General features: G+C 30.1%; 2 protein-coding genes and 1 long non-coding RNA gene across 3 annotated transcripts; 2 read left to right on the top strand and 1 right to left on the bottom strand.

The window, feature by feature from the left end:
* Positions 1-205: 205 nt before the first annotated feature.
* LOC113516915 (mediator of RNA polymerase II transcription subunit 11) lies at positions 206-2460 on the top strand. Its single transcript, XM_026901412.3, has 2 exons — positions 206-510; positions 956-2460. The coding sequence occupies exons 1-2, from the start codon at positions 435-437 to the stop codon at positions 1285-1287; spliced, it is 408 nt and encodes a 135-aa protein (XP_026757213.1). The 5' UTR covers positions 206-434; the 3' UTR covers positions 1288-2460.
* A 2615-nt stretch (positions 2461-5075) lies between these two features.
* LOC113517000 (protein slowmo) lies at positions 5076-8823 on the bottom strand. The gene is made up of 4 exons (XM_026901514.3): positions 8601-8823; positions 8356-8521; positions 7680-7874; positions 5076-6288 (listed from the first exon to the last, which is right to left on the bottom strand). Exons 1-4 carry the CDS (start codon positions 8630-8632, stop codon positions 5995-5997), a joined length of 687 nt encoding a protein of 228 aa, XP_026757315.2. The 5' UTR covers positions 8633-8823; the 3' UTR covers positions 5076-5994.
* Positions 8824-11520: 2697 nt separating this feature from the next.
* LOC128201742 (uncharacterized) lies at positions 11521-14084 on the top strand. Its single transcript, XR_008253416.1, has 2 exons — positions 11521-13421; positions 13858-14084. It is a non-coding gene; the product is annotated as an uncharacterized LOC128201742 (long non-coding RNA).
* Positions 14085-17725: the final 3641 nt, after the last annotated feature.

The following is a 17725-nucleotide window of genomic DNA, read 5'->3' as shown; positions in this document are numbered from 1 at the left end:
TAAAAAAATTTTCATCGAAACATTCAATTTGACATAAAATTTATATATTTCTTTTATCACATTACATGAATTTCTACTATCAAATTATAATATAGTTATAATCCCATTTTTTTTTTCATTTTGAACATCAAGCTGGCCAACATAACGAGAAAAGGGAGATTTTTTGTATAGGTTGGTGAGATTTTCCTGACCAAGTTGGTTTACGTAGCTTGTATGGAGTGCGGCCTCTGTTTTTTTAATTATGCATTTCGTAGTCTCTGTAATTTGAAGTATATTTTTTTATTATATACTGTTTTTCGGTATCCATCATCAAAGTTATTGAAAATACGATTTTGTTTAATTATTATATTGTTCATAGCTATATTATTCCATTCGTAGTCAACGGACCATCTATTTAATTTAGATCACAATAATTTTTAACTATATTAAAAACTATGGGTGGACCGATGGAAAGAATTCAAGTTCTTGATGAAATTGAAAAAGACATAATAACTTGTTTACAATGTGCAGGTAAAACACTCTGTATATTATTCATTTGTGATCATGATTTGGCTATAAATTTAGAATTTGTTTTATCATCATCATCCTTCAATAATTTTCTTTTTTATTGTATGATAACGGAATAGTAGGCCAGTTAGCGCTATTAGAATATATTAGCGGGGTACTAGTGATTGATGATTAGTGAAGATGAAAGCAGTTAATTTTTGCCCATTGTTATGTATTCACAAAAATTAACCGTGATGATATCCAGGGTTACTGCGCGGAAGCTTATCTAAAAGGTCTATTGCTAACATTGGGCATTAGTCCTCAACGCTAATAATCTTTCCCTCCCAATAACATATATTGTTAACAATAGGATCACTAGTTCCATGCCTACTAGACTAAGAATCCAATCTTCTCCAGTAGTCCATAGACATAGGCTTAGATTTGTTTATTTAATTATGTTTATTTACAGCTCAAGCACTGCTAGAACTAAGTAAGGAAAAATCAGGCCAAAAACAAGCTGAAACTAATACATCACAATTTTTACGAACTCTCAATCAAGTTGAATCTAAGTTGAGTGATCAAATTAATTATTTAACACAAGTTTCAACTGGTCAACCTCATGAAGGATCAGGATATGCTTCACAGAAAGTGTTACAGATGGCTTGGCATAGACTGGAACATGTAAGGTCCTGGGTAAATGAACTAGATCGTCTTAAAGCATCTCATTTAGCTGCAGCAAATAGATCAACACAGGGCAATGTGCATAATGGTAACATGACATCATCTGGAACCAGTACATGATATTTTTAAAAGATATTTGATTCAAATTAATTAAGAATGTCGTATAATCTCTGTCTAAATATTAATTGTCAAAACTTACCTGGCCTACTGATTATAAATACTGCATTGGACTGTTTTAGTTTAATATCAAATTTTAATTTGTTCTGATTTATTACACACATATCTATGTAAAGGTTAGTATAGAAGCTTATAGACAAAATTCAAATATCAAATCAGTATTTTTTTCATAGACTAGTATAATGTATGTGTCGTAGATATTATGTAATTGAGCATATAGTCTATTTTAATAGACTTAATGAAAATGTAAACAAATAATTAATTGATCCGACTATAAGACATTTTATTTATGTTCAATAATGTTACAAATAAAAGATTAATTAATTAAATGTTTTGATTTTTTTAATTCTATTTTCTGGATTCCATTCAGAATGTGATAATTACAACAAATTAGTTTACCTTTTCATTAAGTTCTATTGATATACAGCAAGGCAGTCCAAAGCAGTTACAATCTCTGACCAATACAAATCACAAAATAGATTTGAAGGCTGTTCTAAGAGGAGTAAGAAAAACAATACTTTTCCTAACTTTTTAAAGAAAAAATATAAATAATTTTAATTCTCCAAAATAATTTTATAAAAGGACAATTTACATATTTCTGAGAGATCAAGAACATGCAAGTTTGTAGAGTCAAACAGCTCTGAGATAGACTATAATTTCAGCATATAAACAATCCATAAAATTATCAGAAATGAGATAATGATACCAAATTATGAAGAAATTTTATACACCATTTTTTATTTTTATTCATGACTCTTGCTCTTTCTCCTCAAATCCACATATTTTTTAGAATAAATCTAGGTTTTTCTATATTTGTTATATTTTTACTGTCTAGGTGAATCCCTGGCTATTTTGTCGCAAGGAAATTTGATACATAATAAGTAATAAATTATAACATTGTATAACACACAAAGCAACTTTTTTTATGGAGGCTATGCATTATATTTATATAAAACTATATATTATTTATCTATTGTGTTACTTTTTGATAACTACATATATGTAATATATATTAAACTTTTATTTAAGTATAATTTGCCAATGTGAATCTGTTATATGTCACTCCAATAGAATTTATTTTAATAATATGTAATAAATAAACATTTTCTAAATTAGCTAAGATCTAATATTTTTTTATATATTTCTTATAAATCCTTGTTTAAGTCTCTATTACATTATTATATATGACATTGAGAGTACAGGTTATATATAGGTGCACCCTTTTTTATGGGGTCAGTCTTACTCTTGGGGTACTCTTAGTCTTAGAAAATGCCAATAAAAAAGGGTTGGTAATCTATACGTAACCCTCTTGCCGATTGCCATAAATATTTACGTTTCGGTGAGTCATATACTTTTTTGCCACCATGTATCTTAATATATAAAAATCCCATATTACAATAGTTGTTCACAATAATATCTGAAATTGCTCCACACCATATCAGCCGTGAATTGTTCACTGCTGAACATAGCCACTATACTATAGAGCAATGTAGGCATTGTTTTGCTAGTAGTAGGCGTAGCACGCCTAGCATTATGATTGGCAACCGCACTTGGTGACTATTTTACAGGAGCGCTGCTGCTCCTTCCTCGACCCTTAAGTTCCCTTAGTTGCCTCTTATAACAACCACGGGAAAGGAAACGATGGTCTATTCTATTTTCTTCTAAAATTGCTCAACCGATTTTAATGCTGTATTTTAAATTTATATTCTACACCTCTTAGACAAAGTATTTATATCTATTACAAAAAAAGACTCCACTAGGTGGCAGTAGGGGGCAAAACGTTTGCTAGGTAACCTACTTAGTAGTGCAAAATATTGTTCCCAAATTTCTTACTTGTAGTAAAACTGGAAAAATAATTCCATTATTCTTATCATAGTTTTTTTTTTTTTATAGGTGATAATGAAATAAAAATCCCACCTGCACTATTGGTATACGCTGACAGGGCACCAGTGAAGGATGATAGATGAGGATGAAACAGGTCAGTTAGCCCATCGTGACGAATTCAACGAGAATTGTTCACGATGGTTTCCAGGGGGAACCACGCGGAGGTTGACCTGATATTGCTAGCAATGGGGCTCCATTGCTAACAATCCCTTCCTCCCTCTTAGCATAGTTTAGGTAAAATTAATTAGGTAAACGTTTTTATTAGTATATATTATATATACTAATAAAAACGTAATAAATATAGTAACATATAATTATGTTACTATATTTATTACGTTTTCCGAATATCGTTATATTTGTAAGTTGTAATAATTGTAGTTTATTATGAATTTTTAGATTTAAGCTCTAGCGTATTATTATTATTGAAAGACGGTTCTTTTCAGACAGGAAAACCTGTGACACTGCGACGTTTCTAGAATCTTTTCTGTTCGCACTTTTTTTAAAGTTCGCTGCTTATTCTTATCAATGATAGAAATTTTAAGATGTTTTCCTGTAGTAAAGTTTTTTAGGTCCTCAGGATATAAAATGTGTTTTCCAAAGGAGATATACCGTTTATGTATAAGTGGGCTACAGCCACAAATTAATTGTTGCGATTCTTTCTCATTGTGACAAAATCTGCAAAAATTTTTTGGGCATAAGGCTAGTTGGATAATATGCTTGTTTAATTTGCAGTGTCCAGTGAGAGCCTATGTTAATATACCTACAATATTGTTTTTACTTAGTTTTATTGTTTCTTAGAGTAATATTCTGAAAACTCCTTAATCAGGGATTTGAGTAATTTAATCCTGGCTACTTCTAGCGTAATTCATTTTTTTTACCAGTATTACCAATATATGTAACATAATTATCTTGTATCTAAAGTAGAAACGGCCTTGGCATTTGTATTTTGGCTTTCTTTGTAGGGAATTTTGTCACACGTGTTGGCGCTGAATCAAATAATCTCTTAACTCGTGATTACATTTTGATACCATATCTAATGTTGTCATCGTAATAATTTAAAATTCTTTTGTTTGGATTAATTTATTTTTATACTCGTATGTATAGAAGTCGTTTAATTTATACATATATAAATATATAATGATAATCTGATTCATCATCATATCAGCCATTATCTGTCCACTGTTGAAGTTGCTCTTCCCCTGACTCCCTCATAGACTGCCATATGAAACGGCCCCGAGCCACCTGCATCCACTGACTTCCTGCAATACGTTTGAGGTCGTCACTCTATTTAGAGAGGGGTCGTACTACAGTTTGCCTGTACGGGTCACCTTGGTTCTTCGGAGATTTCGGATTCTATGACGTAAAGAAACATCGAGCATAGCCCTCTTCGTAGCTTGCTGAGCAATTTAAAGTTTGCATACGGACAACCGTGTAGGACTATGTTTCGGTTCCGTAGGTCACCACAAGTAACACTTACTAGTTAAAGACCTTTGTCTTCAAATTTTGAAGGGGTTTAAATGAAAAGATTTGCCATAGTTTTCCAAACGCTGCCCAACCAAATTGAATTCGTCAGTTGACCTTTTGCTTGAAGTTGGACTTACCGAATCGTATAAGTTGACTCAGGTTCGTCGACAACTCGCAATTATGACCGGCATAGATGTGACATAGACGTTAGTCATGACTTTAGATTTGTTCATGTTCATCTTAAGGTCTGCCCATTGAGGATGCATTATTGAAATCATTGAGCATATCAATTAAATCCTACTGGGATTCCGCCATAATTACTATATCATCAGCAAATTCGTTACGTAATTTTAATTTTTCTCTGTTATTAATAAAACACAAAGTTTGAACGAAAATTTATTGTAAACAAGTGAAAGTTATTGAGAAATACAAACAAAATACTTTTTTTTTATAAATTACCTTGTATTAAATAACGCCGATGTTCATTTCAGTGGTATTTCTTATAAATATGAGGCAGGTACACAGTCATATCATAGCACTATTAACAATACAATTGTAGTATTGTTTATTACTATACATAATCACTATTTTATAGTGTCATCATGTCTATCATCTATTTATGTTATATATTGTAATAATGATAGTTCTAATCAAATTTAAAATAATAGATTGATATTATGAAATTAGTATAAAGCATTTAAATTCTAACTACAATTTAATACCACTCACCCACAGTATAAAAAAAGATTTTGCATCTCTTATGAATGTAAATAATTTTATGGTGTATACATTTTTATGCCCTATGTTTACCTTTATAATATAATTTTAAATCTATAGGTAATTTATAAAAAAAACTTAATTAAAAAATATCTACCTCATGAGCAATGAGTAAGTCTACTATTGTTTTATAATGTGAAGAAAACATAAAATAATTTCTTCTAAATTTATATATTTTATATATTCAATCTATGAATAGACCAAAAGACAATGAAAGTATTTAGAAATTAAAACGTTTTATTTCATTCATATATTGAAATTACTTCTGCAACTATAACTGTGATGACTAACTGAATGTAATGAGTATCCATTTGTCTGATTTAATAAAAAATATGAGTATCAAAAATTAAGCAGTGTCAGTTGCTATGTATAATGTATGATTAAATTATACTATTTACATTGCACAGCATTAATCACATTTAACACAAATCTGTGCTATAAATAATGCAAGTCCATCCTGTATAATAAATAGATACATAATAATGATTCAATTGAAACTAAGTATTGTTGGGATCACTCCTCTTTTCAGCTCCGTTGATTAGCATTTGCTTTTGTGAATTTTTCAATGTCATCAAGTGATCTCTTTGCTTTAGATGATATGTCATCCATTGATTTCCTAGCAGTTGATGTTATATCATCAAGGGATTTTTTTGTATGTGATAAGAGCTCATCTGTACTCTTAGCTGCTGTGCTTGCAAGCTCCTTTATTTCAGAATCCAATTTACCAATAACCCACTCTATTGCTTGCCTTCCTTTTCCAGCGTTCAATGAAATTTTATTTGCTAATAAATCCTCCATGTAACTACTAAGGGGAACACCCTGAAAAGAAAAAACAATATTTATATTATCTTTATTTTCAAGTCTCTTTTTTATATATTTTTTAAACCTTGTTAAAGTTTTTGCAAATTTGGCAACACTTGCCACCTCCAGTGTTGTAGGAGGCAATAAGTTATATTTCTATAACTCCTTATTATCAAATGGATTGTCTTATTGTTACTGCATTTTTAAATGACTTCCGAAAGGAAGTGTTATTGTATTGTAAAATCTTTATTGTACATAATTTTTGGGCATATTATTAATGTGTCCAAAGATTTAATATACAATGTCAGATTTATTCAATAAAGAAATCCTAGAAAACTATAGAATGTTCAAAGGTAAAAGGTATTAAAATTAAGCAAATACAGTAAAAAGTAACTGTATAAAACATATACATAGATACATACATATATTCACAATTGGCTCAATATAATAGGAGTTTCAAAATAAAGTTTTATGACACTTGCTTTAAAAGATTTTAAAAATTGTGCCATCTTTAAGTTATTAGAAAATGAGTTCCCGAGATGTACAGCATGCACAGTTAATGCATAGTGTATGTCTTTTGTGACTATGTTATGCAATTTAACATTCTAAAGTAAAATATATATTTTGTGTAGAATCAATATATCACAGATATTACATATCATAGGTTTCTGTTCTGAGATAGATATAATAAATTTGTAAGGAGAGGTTTATTTTTGAGGAGATTTGAGGGGTTTTGATAAGAGCAATAGAAACCAAAAAATAATATTTAGAATTATTATGTCTTTATTCTTTATTATATACAAAAGACTATGTTTGTTGCAGCATAATGCAAAAACTACTGCACAATAAATGAATGCAGTTTTTCTTTATGCAACTTAGAATGGTAAACAAGCAACAATCCACCTGATAGAAAGGGACAACCATCACTTATAGTGAACATTAGCATGAAGTTAACAGAGTATACTTTCATAGTTGTATTATACTTAATATGTAGTGTATGTTTAAATGTCATCTAGAAGTGGTCTATTTTATTGGTTTTCCACATATAAGAATCACAGGTAAAAGCAAGTGTGTCTATAGAATAACTGATGGTTAATTGATATATTTTGTCATGATGCAGCGGGTTAAACAACATATGGAATTATACTGTTACTTTTAAATAATTAATAAAGGGGAAAAATTGCAATGTGCATAATAGATCAGGTTATTTGAGTGCAGCAATTATTTTACTTTTTTGTAAGAATTGTGGATAAAGCAAATGTATATGTACCTACAACTGTGGACTGCCTATTCTTTGGCATCCCATTAGATTAGATAGATAATGATATATATCATACACATCATCAGTACAATTAATCTATTTTCAATTAAAATAGATTATTGACAATAATACAAATAAGTTTACTCACTTGTACAGTAACTACTGCTTCTTGTGTTAAAAGAGTCTTTGAAGGATCAGAAGGATGCGGAGTGTATTTGACAGTTTCATCAACAGCTATATAATGGCAGAATGTTAAATTTGTGGTTTTAAGTGTCATCTGTCGTTGCATAGGATTTACTTCTGATTTTTCACTTGCATAACATATTTTGGCAGTTCCAATAAGCTGAAAATTATGAAATTATTTAGGCAAAATATTCAGTATTCATTATGAGACTTAGCACTATTACTTTATTCATGTCTAATTGAACAGTTTCATTAGTTTCTTTGAATATCAGTTCAATAGCAATTTGTTTGATTTTTAAATAAAAGTAATAGCTCAATATGCCAACCGAACAACATTAGAAACTATAAAAAAATATACATACTAAATACATATATATATATATATACAAATATATTAACAATGTCAAAAAATGCAATTAGTTCCTGAATTTTATTTTGTTCTTAAAAATTAAAGTAGTATAAGATCTAAAATATTACTAACTTTCAAAATTAGTAGCCGAATTATAGTATATAATATTAGTAGTAGTAGAATTGTTAGTTCAGATTTAAGAAATTTTGCAAATACACATACTGCAAAATTTCTTATCTTCAAGATTTTTTTTTATATAGATAACTATATTTGGAATGGAATTTGAACTTACCGCCTGTGCCCAACGCGGAAAAAACCATTTAGAACTGACGAGTCTGTGCGAATGTAGCACTCCATTAACAACCTTCCTTTCTACAACATCGGTCCCAATGACGGCTGGATTCATAGGATTGGGATATTTTCTCCATGCTGCCTGCGCAACTGTCTCCCATGGATGGCTGTTTAGAAAAAAACACTTAGTTTTAATAATTTAAGAAATCGCTACAAAATACAACAAATCGATTGCGTCATACTAACTTAAATGTGTGTTCTGATGTCCAAATCTTCATGTTAGATTTTTAACTATATTTTCTATATATAAAACAACTATAATGAGATATCTGTGAGTATCTCATTAATTCTTAAATATTTTATCTTTTCTCACATCACGTTGACAAAAGTAAAACTACTAAGTATCTCTCTTCATTAGTCGAAATCAGTCGAAAATTTGCGAAAAGTATTGATGACAGATTAGAGACTTCATTTTTTTTTTTTTTTTTTTTAGTACGTTTGTTCCGTTTGGAACAGGCTAAGGTCGGAGACCATGCTGCCTAGTCTTCAAAAAGATAATTTGTCTGGAATTTTATTTTTCTAATGTCGCTTCAATTATTGTCATAATCTTCAATATTTCATTTGTCAAATCCGGTAAGTACATTTTCATAAATATCTTTTCTTGAGTTTTCTTAAACCAGTGGATTTATCAAATTAAAAATAAATAATTATAAAAAATCATTGTCTTGCAATTCAATAAAAGTATTCTTATAGCTCCTTGAATGTTGTAGTAATATAAGTGAAAATAGCTTTGAAACAAGAAGGAAATCTTAAGAGAAGCGGGATTGAGTGCGGGATATTTTCGGGTTTTTTGAAGATAATCCTAAGTTCGTCAAACATAATGTGTCTTTGAATGACAAATTCAGAGCAATCAAAAAAAAGGTGATGTAGAGATTGGGCTGTATTTGAGTTACACCATGTGCATGATGGGGAAGCGATCATGCCCATTCGGTGCAGGTGTTCGTTGAAATGTCCGTGGCCGATTCGTAATCTACAAATATTGGTGTAAAATTTTCTGTTTGTGTCCTTTCCTTTGCAGAACCACGGTTTTCCAATACGCCAATTAATTTTGCGGTACCATTTGCCTTTAGTCTGTAATATTTGAGTCCAATGCTCCTCCCATTTAGTTGTAACGATTTTATGTATTCCAATACTACAATCTGAGTAACAAAGGGGTAAATCTTGAACACGAGCAGCACTTGAATTAATAATTTTAGCCAAAGTGTCTACTTGTTCATTCCCAAACACTCCAATATGTGAAGGGGTCCAGATGAAGATAATATCTTTTCCATATATAGTACAGAGATGATAATATTTATTACGAATTTCTTGAATTAAGTAGTTTGATGATGAAATGAATGTGTTATTTTTTAATGCCATAAGAACACTCATACTATCTGTAATTATAATCCATTTCGAATATAGTACCTGTTTTTCTATGTATTCTAATGCTAAAAATATAGCTTTTGCTTCTGCTGTGTAAATACTAGCCAAAGTTGAAATTTTATAACCGTGACCAAATCTATTTGACAAATCGTAAAAAGCCACTGAAGTGCTAAGTGCATTTTTGGAACCATCTGTATATATCTGCCTGTAGTCAATAAATTCTGATAAAGTCTCATACATATCGTGCTTTTCTTTTATGTCTTTACGTATAACAATTTTGATCTTACAGAACTTACTCTCATAAAGGCCATTATAACAAGGAAGTATCTTACTACTATAGATGTTATATTCATCTCGTAAATTCAAATCATTGACAATAGTTTTATTCAAAAACATAGAAATGGGGCAATTTAATAATTTGAGTATGAGTGGGTTATTGGAAACTGAAAAAACTTTGAAGAGAAATTTGAGTTTTAGGTATTCGAAACGAAGAAGGATAGGAGGCAAATTACATTCTACTTGCATTGAGATAATTGGAGAAGTATACATAGCACCTAAAATAAGTCTTAAATTCATATTTTGAATTTTTTCGAGTTTTTCTACTAATTTATGTTCTGAGGCATAACAAAAGAAAGCGTAATCAAAATTACTTCTAACAAGAGATTTGTAAAGTAAAAGGATAATTTTAGGATCAGCTCCCCAGTTACGACCAATTACAGATCTTATTATATTAGTGGCTCTTAAAGCACGATCTACTAAGCAATCAACGTATAGATCCCATTTTAAATTTTGATGAAAAATTACCCCCAGAAATTTAACGCTACAGTCTGTTGGAAGAGTTTGATTATTATATATAATATTCATTAATGGAACATATTTATGAACTTGATGAAAAACAACTACTTTACTTTTGGTTAAACTAATATCGAGGGAAAGAAGAGAAAAATATTTCTCAAGTCTTTTTAATGACTCATTTAACACTAATTGCATATCAATAATATTCTTTCCTTTTATATAAATTAATAAATCATCGGCAAATTGCAAGTTGTTCACACTGTTTCCTAAAATTGAATTAAGTTTATAGATATATAAAATATATAGTAGCGGGCTTAAAATACCACCTTGACATACTCCTTTAGAGCTTAACCTAGGTCCTATTAATTTACTATTTACTTTAACATACACTTCTCTATTACTAAGAAAATTATAAATCCATTCGATAAGTTTCATTGGAAGAAATGAGGATAGAATCGAAGATAGAACTGTTAAATTTACATTGTTAAAAGCTCCTACGACATCTAAAAAAACAGATAGAACATATTCATCGTTATTCAAAGCAGTACTAAGGTCGACATAGAAGTTCGCTAAACTTTCGCGCGCTGAATATCCACGGCGAAAACCAAATTGATTCGATGGTAATATACTATTACTTTCAATAAAGAACTCTAAACGCTGTTTAATTAATTGTTCGAATAATTTGCCTGCACAGGACGTCAATGTTATAGGTCTATAGGAGTCGAAATTTGTAGGATCTTTACCGGGTTTAATTACTGGAATCAAACAATCCATTTTCCATTCTGGTGGGATAATACAGTCCTTCCATAAATCGTTAAAAATTTGTAAGAGTTTAGTAAGGTTTATTTTATTCAGCAATCGAAACATATTGTATGTTAAGCGATCAAGGCCACTAGCTGTATCTTTTCTAGATTTTACTGCACTGGATATTTCATCAATTGAGAATGGGTCAGTGAGAAATTTTGGGCATGAATTAACAGAATTAAACTGTTTGTCATCAAAAGGTGAGTGTACAAAATCAGGAGTATATTTGCGTAAAAAATCATTGACCCATGATATATCTTTAAAATGATTTTGACGATGTTTTGAATTTAGTTTTCTCATATTTTGCCAAACAGTGGAAATTGGTGTTAATCTATTAAATTTGGAACAAAATTCCTGCCACCCCTGTTGTCTTACTTGCTTAATTACTAACTTTTTAACAGCTTGAACTCTTTTAAAATTTATGTAATTATCGAGAGTTGGATTTTGTTTAAACCTAAGGTAAGCCGCTTTACTATCATTGACAGCTGTCGCACACCTGTTATTCCACCAAGGTACTGCAATATGTTTGTGCCTCTTTGAAGTATTTGCACCGCTATTTGATAAGTTCCTACGTGGAACGGAACGTTCCACAGCTGTCAAAATAATTTTACAGAACCTATTGTAATTGTTTAAGGGTTCATTGACATCATACTCGAAATCCAAAAGTAATCGATTAACAGTTTCAGAATAAAGATCCCAATTAACGAGACGTAGGTTTATACGATTTAACAAAAGTTTATTAACTTCATCTATAGGAGCATGTTGTTCACCTGACGGAGTTGATGAAGAGTTCTTTGTGTTTATTTTAGTAAAAGTCGGCAGGTGATAACTTCCTAACGGATCATCATGAACCGACCACTCGCATTTTAATGATATGGATGGGGATACCATAGTTAAATCAAGGCCATTGGGTCTCCAAATATGAGAGCCAACAGTAGTAACTTGCTTATCATTTAATAGTACCAAATTACATTCATCTAAACAATCAAGAATGTCTTTACCTCTTGTATTAGTGGAGGTACAACCCCACATAGTATGATGTGCATTTAAATCTCCAGATATGATAGTGGGTTTAGGAAGAGACTCCAAAAAGAACTTAAATTTGGCTTTAGTAAAACTAGGTGTACTATTGGTAGGACAGTAAATACTGGCAACTGAATACCAAGAATTATTAACTTCAATACTAATAGCTATAGTTTGCAAAGAATTGTCGAAAAAAGAGTGAAGTTTTTTATATCTAATACTATTATGTATAATAATCGCTACTCCATTGTGGTTATTACCACAATCATTTCATTCTATACAATAATCTTTAATTTTTAATTTGTAATGTGGTTTTAGCCAAGTTTCTGAGATGAGAGCAATGTGAATATGATGTTCATTTAAAAATTGTGTAAAAATATGTCGATTGCTCAGTAGGCTCTGAGCGTTCCATTGTATGATAGTTAATTGGTCTCGATTGAATTTTGTGAAATAGGTCTATTACCAAAAGTATCATATAACACATTCAAAACACTTTTAGTGTTAATAGATGTGTTCTTTGTGTTATGTAGTGAAATAAGTTTGATTATGCTTTCTATTAAAAGTGATAAACTCTTGTTATCAGAATTTAGAATTGAAATTAGGTCTACATTTTTTTTAGGTTTGTTACCCAGTTTAGGAAATATTTCAGTGCTAAGTACATCTCCAAAAGAAGCAGGTCTGAATTTAGATCTATTTTCAGCAATTTTCTTTTGTTTAACAGGGCATTGCGGTGATACACTTGTGTGATTTCCATTGCAGTGTACACAAATAGCGTTTTCCATTCCAGTTGTACAAGTTTTATAATTATGCTCACCTTTGCAGATGCTGCAACGCTCAGAATTCTTACAGAATTTAGCTAAATGTCCATACCTCAAGCACCGGTAGCATTGTTTAACTGGTGGTATATATGGAGTGACATTGTGGCGCCAACCTCCAATATCCAGATATTCAGGTAATACAGATGCAGCAAAAGTAATTGTCACGGTTAGAGTTGGCTGTAACACATATCCATGAGTCAAGGTATTTTTTCTTAAAATTCTTTTAATAGCAATAATTTTCTTAGAACTCGATATCATAGTATATATTTTTTTATTAGATATATTTGTAGGTACATTTCTAATAACGCCTGTAACTTCTGTTGAAGAAGCAGGAATACTGGCCTTAAAATGGTAGTCATTTAAAAAAGTTTTATTATTTAAAAAAGCATTGGCTAAGTCTGGCTTTTGAAAGTATACTCCGATTTTGAATTTATTTATAGATCTAAGATAAGTTACCCCTTTATTAAATCGTTTTAAACAGGAGGAGAGTGAGAGCAAGTCTCTGGATCCAATGGTTTTCTGACTATCTGAGGATTCTACAAAGACAACAAATTCTGTCCCAGGGGATTCCTCGGGATATCTTCTAATATAATCTGTGACGTAGTAAGGTTTATACTTATCGGCCTTATCAATTTCAGATTCTGAGTCAGTAGAAGTATCTTCCGAATATATATCCTTGTCATTACAAGGTTCATGGTCTACATCACCTGAATCGTCATCTTTTTTTTCCTTTTTCTACAACTGCGCTTCCCCATGAATGCTAATTATATTACTGTCGCTGAATTTAGTGAAAATATAATATTTTATTCAATAATAAGAATTGATAGAGATAGTTTTAATAAATTAATAAAAAAAATTTAAAAAACCCGCTTGTTCTTATTCGAGTTTCCCGCCTTTTCCTTAGACTTGAAGTCTAGTCTAAAGTCAAACGTAGAAGTTAGTGATGACGTTGACTCGAATGCTGACTCGATTATTTAAAAAAAAATCAGGAATTCAAGTAATCAGTCTAAAGTTTATTTAGATTACTTTATTTAGAGCATGCAATTTCAAGCAGAGAACACAAGATGTCGTTCTCGCAAAATTTTGAGATTTTTATAATATTAGGTACCTAGTTCATTTTAAACTTTCGCGTTGTTTACACATATTTTAAATTTACGATCGGGACTAAACGCGATGAAAAAGCTTTTACAGATAAATAGTACCTACATACTTTCTTTTTTATTGTCAACGTTTCGACATGGATTCCACCACGTTGTGGTCACGACAACACTGAAATGAGCGGCGTCTTTGTCTGGCAGCCTGTGCAGTCTATTTGAGTATCCTCACATTGTCACCATTATTATCTAAAGCCACCCTACATACCGCATTCACGGTATCTACACTGCGTTTAAACAAATTAGTGCGTATTTTTAGTGTACTAATAACTAGGTTCCATACTGATGGAAGCCTATATCCAACATCCCTATTGAAATGTTTTGCTATTTCAATTTACAATTGCAAAACGTACTATCCAAGGATAATCAAGCGTCTCTATTATCCGAGAATAGTATGGAACATAGTAATTAGTACACTAAAAATACGCACTAATTTGTGTAAAAGCAGTGTAGATACCGTGAATGCGGTATGTAGGGTGGCTCTAGTTAATAATAATGACAATGTGAAGGTACCCGAAGAGACCATACGAATTGCCAGACGAAGACATCGCTCACTTTACTCCTGTCATGACTACGACATGGTGTAATTCAAATCGAAACGTCGGCAATAAAGAAGCAGGTATGTAGATACTATTTACCTACAAAAGCTTTTTCATCGCGTTAAGTCCCGATTGTGTATTTAAAAATATTAGGTACTTTTTGGAAAAACATTTTTATTGGAAAAAGAGAAACACGTAAAAAACGTCAATCGATATTATGTACCCTGTAGCTGAAAATGCTCTTTTAGACTCAACATTGAAGCCAAAGAAACTGTAAAGATTGACACTCCTAGAAATTCTCTTTTTTATGAGTGTTAACCTCAGTGACTTTGCAGTTGCATTTAATTCGTTAATTGCGTTAATTCCAATTATCTAAAATCAATCTAGAAGGCGATTCATCTTTGTTTTCAACGTCTGCTGCATAGCCCAAGATCTGAATTGTATTTCTTAGCTTTAGCTCTAATCTAATGTGAGAGATAACATTTATATCCTAGGTTTATGTTTCATCATTGTTTTTCTTAAATATTATTATATGATTTAACGTTTTTATTATTTTTATCAAAAGTGAGTTTGAAAATTAAGTTATAAAGTACTTAAGCCTGATGAGGTACGTAAATATGAACAAATAGAAAGACTCTTAAATATAATATATACGTCATGATATTATAAACATCGTAGACAGAAATAAAATTAAACAACAGAATGCTCTAGAATATATCTGTCTAAAAATAAATTATATTTACTAAACTAAATACTAAATTTGTTTTAACGAACACTAATATGAAATAGCCATAGGTAAAAAATGTACGTTTGTTCCGGCATCACATAAAAATTACTGCATCAAATTGAACGAAATTTTTACAGTTTTACTTTTTAAGGGCTAACTAAAAATGTAGTATATATGTGTTGATACGCTATCAAGACGTTTATTTTATTGGTTTTTATATTTCTAATATCCACGCGCACGAATATCCGTATAAAAGGTAGTCAAACATAAAATTTGAATGACAACGTTGCAGTATATTTCTTTCATTTTTAAAAGAATGGTAACCACCGAAAGTTTTGTTAAGTGTCTCTGTAATATATCGATTTTAATTTTTTGCATTCGGAATGGTCACTTCAATGTTTCTGTTTATACAAGTACTCGAATATCGACCAAAACCTAAAACTCGTTAAAAATTACAATTTTATTACAGAGTACTTAAATATTCGAATAAATAACTGATTGACCATCTCTATAAAAGTCTATTATAGGATTGGTCGGTCGTTAGTCAGCCTTCCATCTTATATACATATAATCTTATGTACATTTGTACCTATCAGTCATCAGTCAAGTTTTTAACATAGACTAAGAATTAAAACTGGTTATTTGATTAAATAACTGCAAGATAGATAACACCTAGTTCAGGGCGATTATGTAACTCTGCAGGATGATTATGTAATGTAACTCTGTTGCCAATAGTTTTGATTGAAATATATCAAAAATGACGTAAACTGACAGTTCTGCGTTTATGTATCTACTATTTGACACTTAAAATGCAATGAAAGTTATATATCAACATAACAGTAATGTGACTTATAGGTATTATATAGAAGTGATAGGATGCAATATTATTGACTTATATTCATAAAAATATGACGATTTTAAAGTAGTTTTAACAAGTCTATTTGAATAACGATGATTTGCGTTTAATAGAAATTCATTCTACAAAAAGCGATTATGTAAAGCTGATGCTTTAAAACTGGCATTTTAGTTTTTAAAGAATTTTTATTGAAATTACCTCAGAGGCATTTTTAGCCAATAGTGTCATATATTCTATGTATTATTCTTTCTTGTAATTTAGTGTTATGTGCTTTCACAGTTTTTTTATTAAGTATTTACAGACGTTATGATCTGTCAAGTTTAAATAATAAATTATTTACATTACTTCGGTATATTATCTATTAATGTGCAAATGGTGATGTCAAATATGACAACATTTTGAAAATAGAGATTTTAAAGAACATTTATATAAATAAAATATAAAATTCAAAGAAAGAAACGTTTAGGTAACAGGGTTATTTGATTAGAGTTATTTTGTTTAATTCCACTACCATTAGTATATGTGTGACTGCCAATATTTACCTTTACTTACCTTCACATATACTATATACGGTACATATACTATATACAGTAATTTAACTTCCACACGATAACACCTAGTTTAGTAAAATATATAAATAACAGGGCGTACATATAATATTTACGAGAAGTATCACAGGAAAATGTTTTGTAGTTTGAAAATAGATATTTAGATATCATCATTGTGGATTCAGTGTGAATTACGAAAATGGAAAACTTTATATTGTTGCCATTTTTGTGTTATATAATATGTACTATCTTTGATTGGAGAACAATTTTAGAATTAACTATTCCATATCAAAATACTCAAAATGCTTAATAACACAACCAAAATAATAATTCTGCAGGCATATTCATTACTCAGTAATATTTAAAGATATATTCATAAATATAATAAATTGTTTTGTTAAAAATGATAAATATAAAAAATTGTTTTGCTTTATAATATAATAATATTCTAAAGATTAATATATATATATATATATATATATATATATATATATATATATATATATATATATATATATATATATATATATATATATATATATATATATATATATATATATATATATATATATATATATATATATATATATATATCGCCCTGACTTATGGATCTCCTTATTTCTATACAGGAATAAATAATGAAATATGCAGAAACCCTTGGCTTACGAAGAGAGAGCTAGCT

Source organism: Galleria mellonella, unplaced genomic scaffold, assembly GCF_026898425.1.
Source record: "Galleria mellonella isolate WM207_F2 unplaced genomic scaffold, CSIRO_AGI_GalMel_v1 utg588, whole genome shotgun sequence".
NCBI lineage: Eukaryota > Metazoa > Arthropoda > Insecta > Lepidoptera > Pyralidae > Galleria > Galleria mellonella.
The sequence above is the reverse complement of the archived record's forward strand: the minus strand, read 5'-3'. Positions and strand labels throughout refer to the sequence as shown.

Coding starts and splice junctions, on each gene's coding strand:
- LOC113516915 (XM_026901412.3), top strand. CDS start 435: ATGGGTGGACCGATGGAAAGAATTCAAGTTCTTGATGAAATTGAAAAA. Junction 511..955: donor AACTTGTTTACAATGTGCAG/GTAAAACACTCT, acceptor GTTTATTTACAG/CTCAAGCACTGCTAGAACTA.
- LOC113517000 (XM_026901514.3), bottom strand. CDS start 8,632: ATGAAGATTTGGACATCAGAACACACATTTAA. Junction 7,875..8,355: donor TTCCGCGTTGGGCACAGGCG/GTAAGTTCAAAT, acceptor CATAATTTTCAG/CTTATTGGAACTGCCAAAAT. Junction 6,289..7,679: donor AAGCAGTAGTTACTGTACAA/GTGAGTAAACTT, acceptor TTTTCTTTTCAG/GGTGTTCCCCTTAGTAGTTA.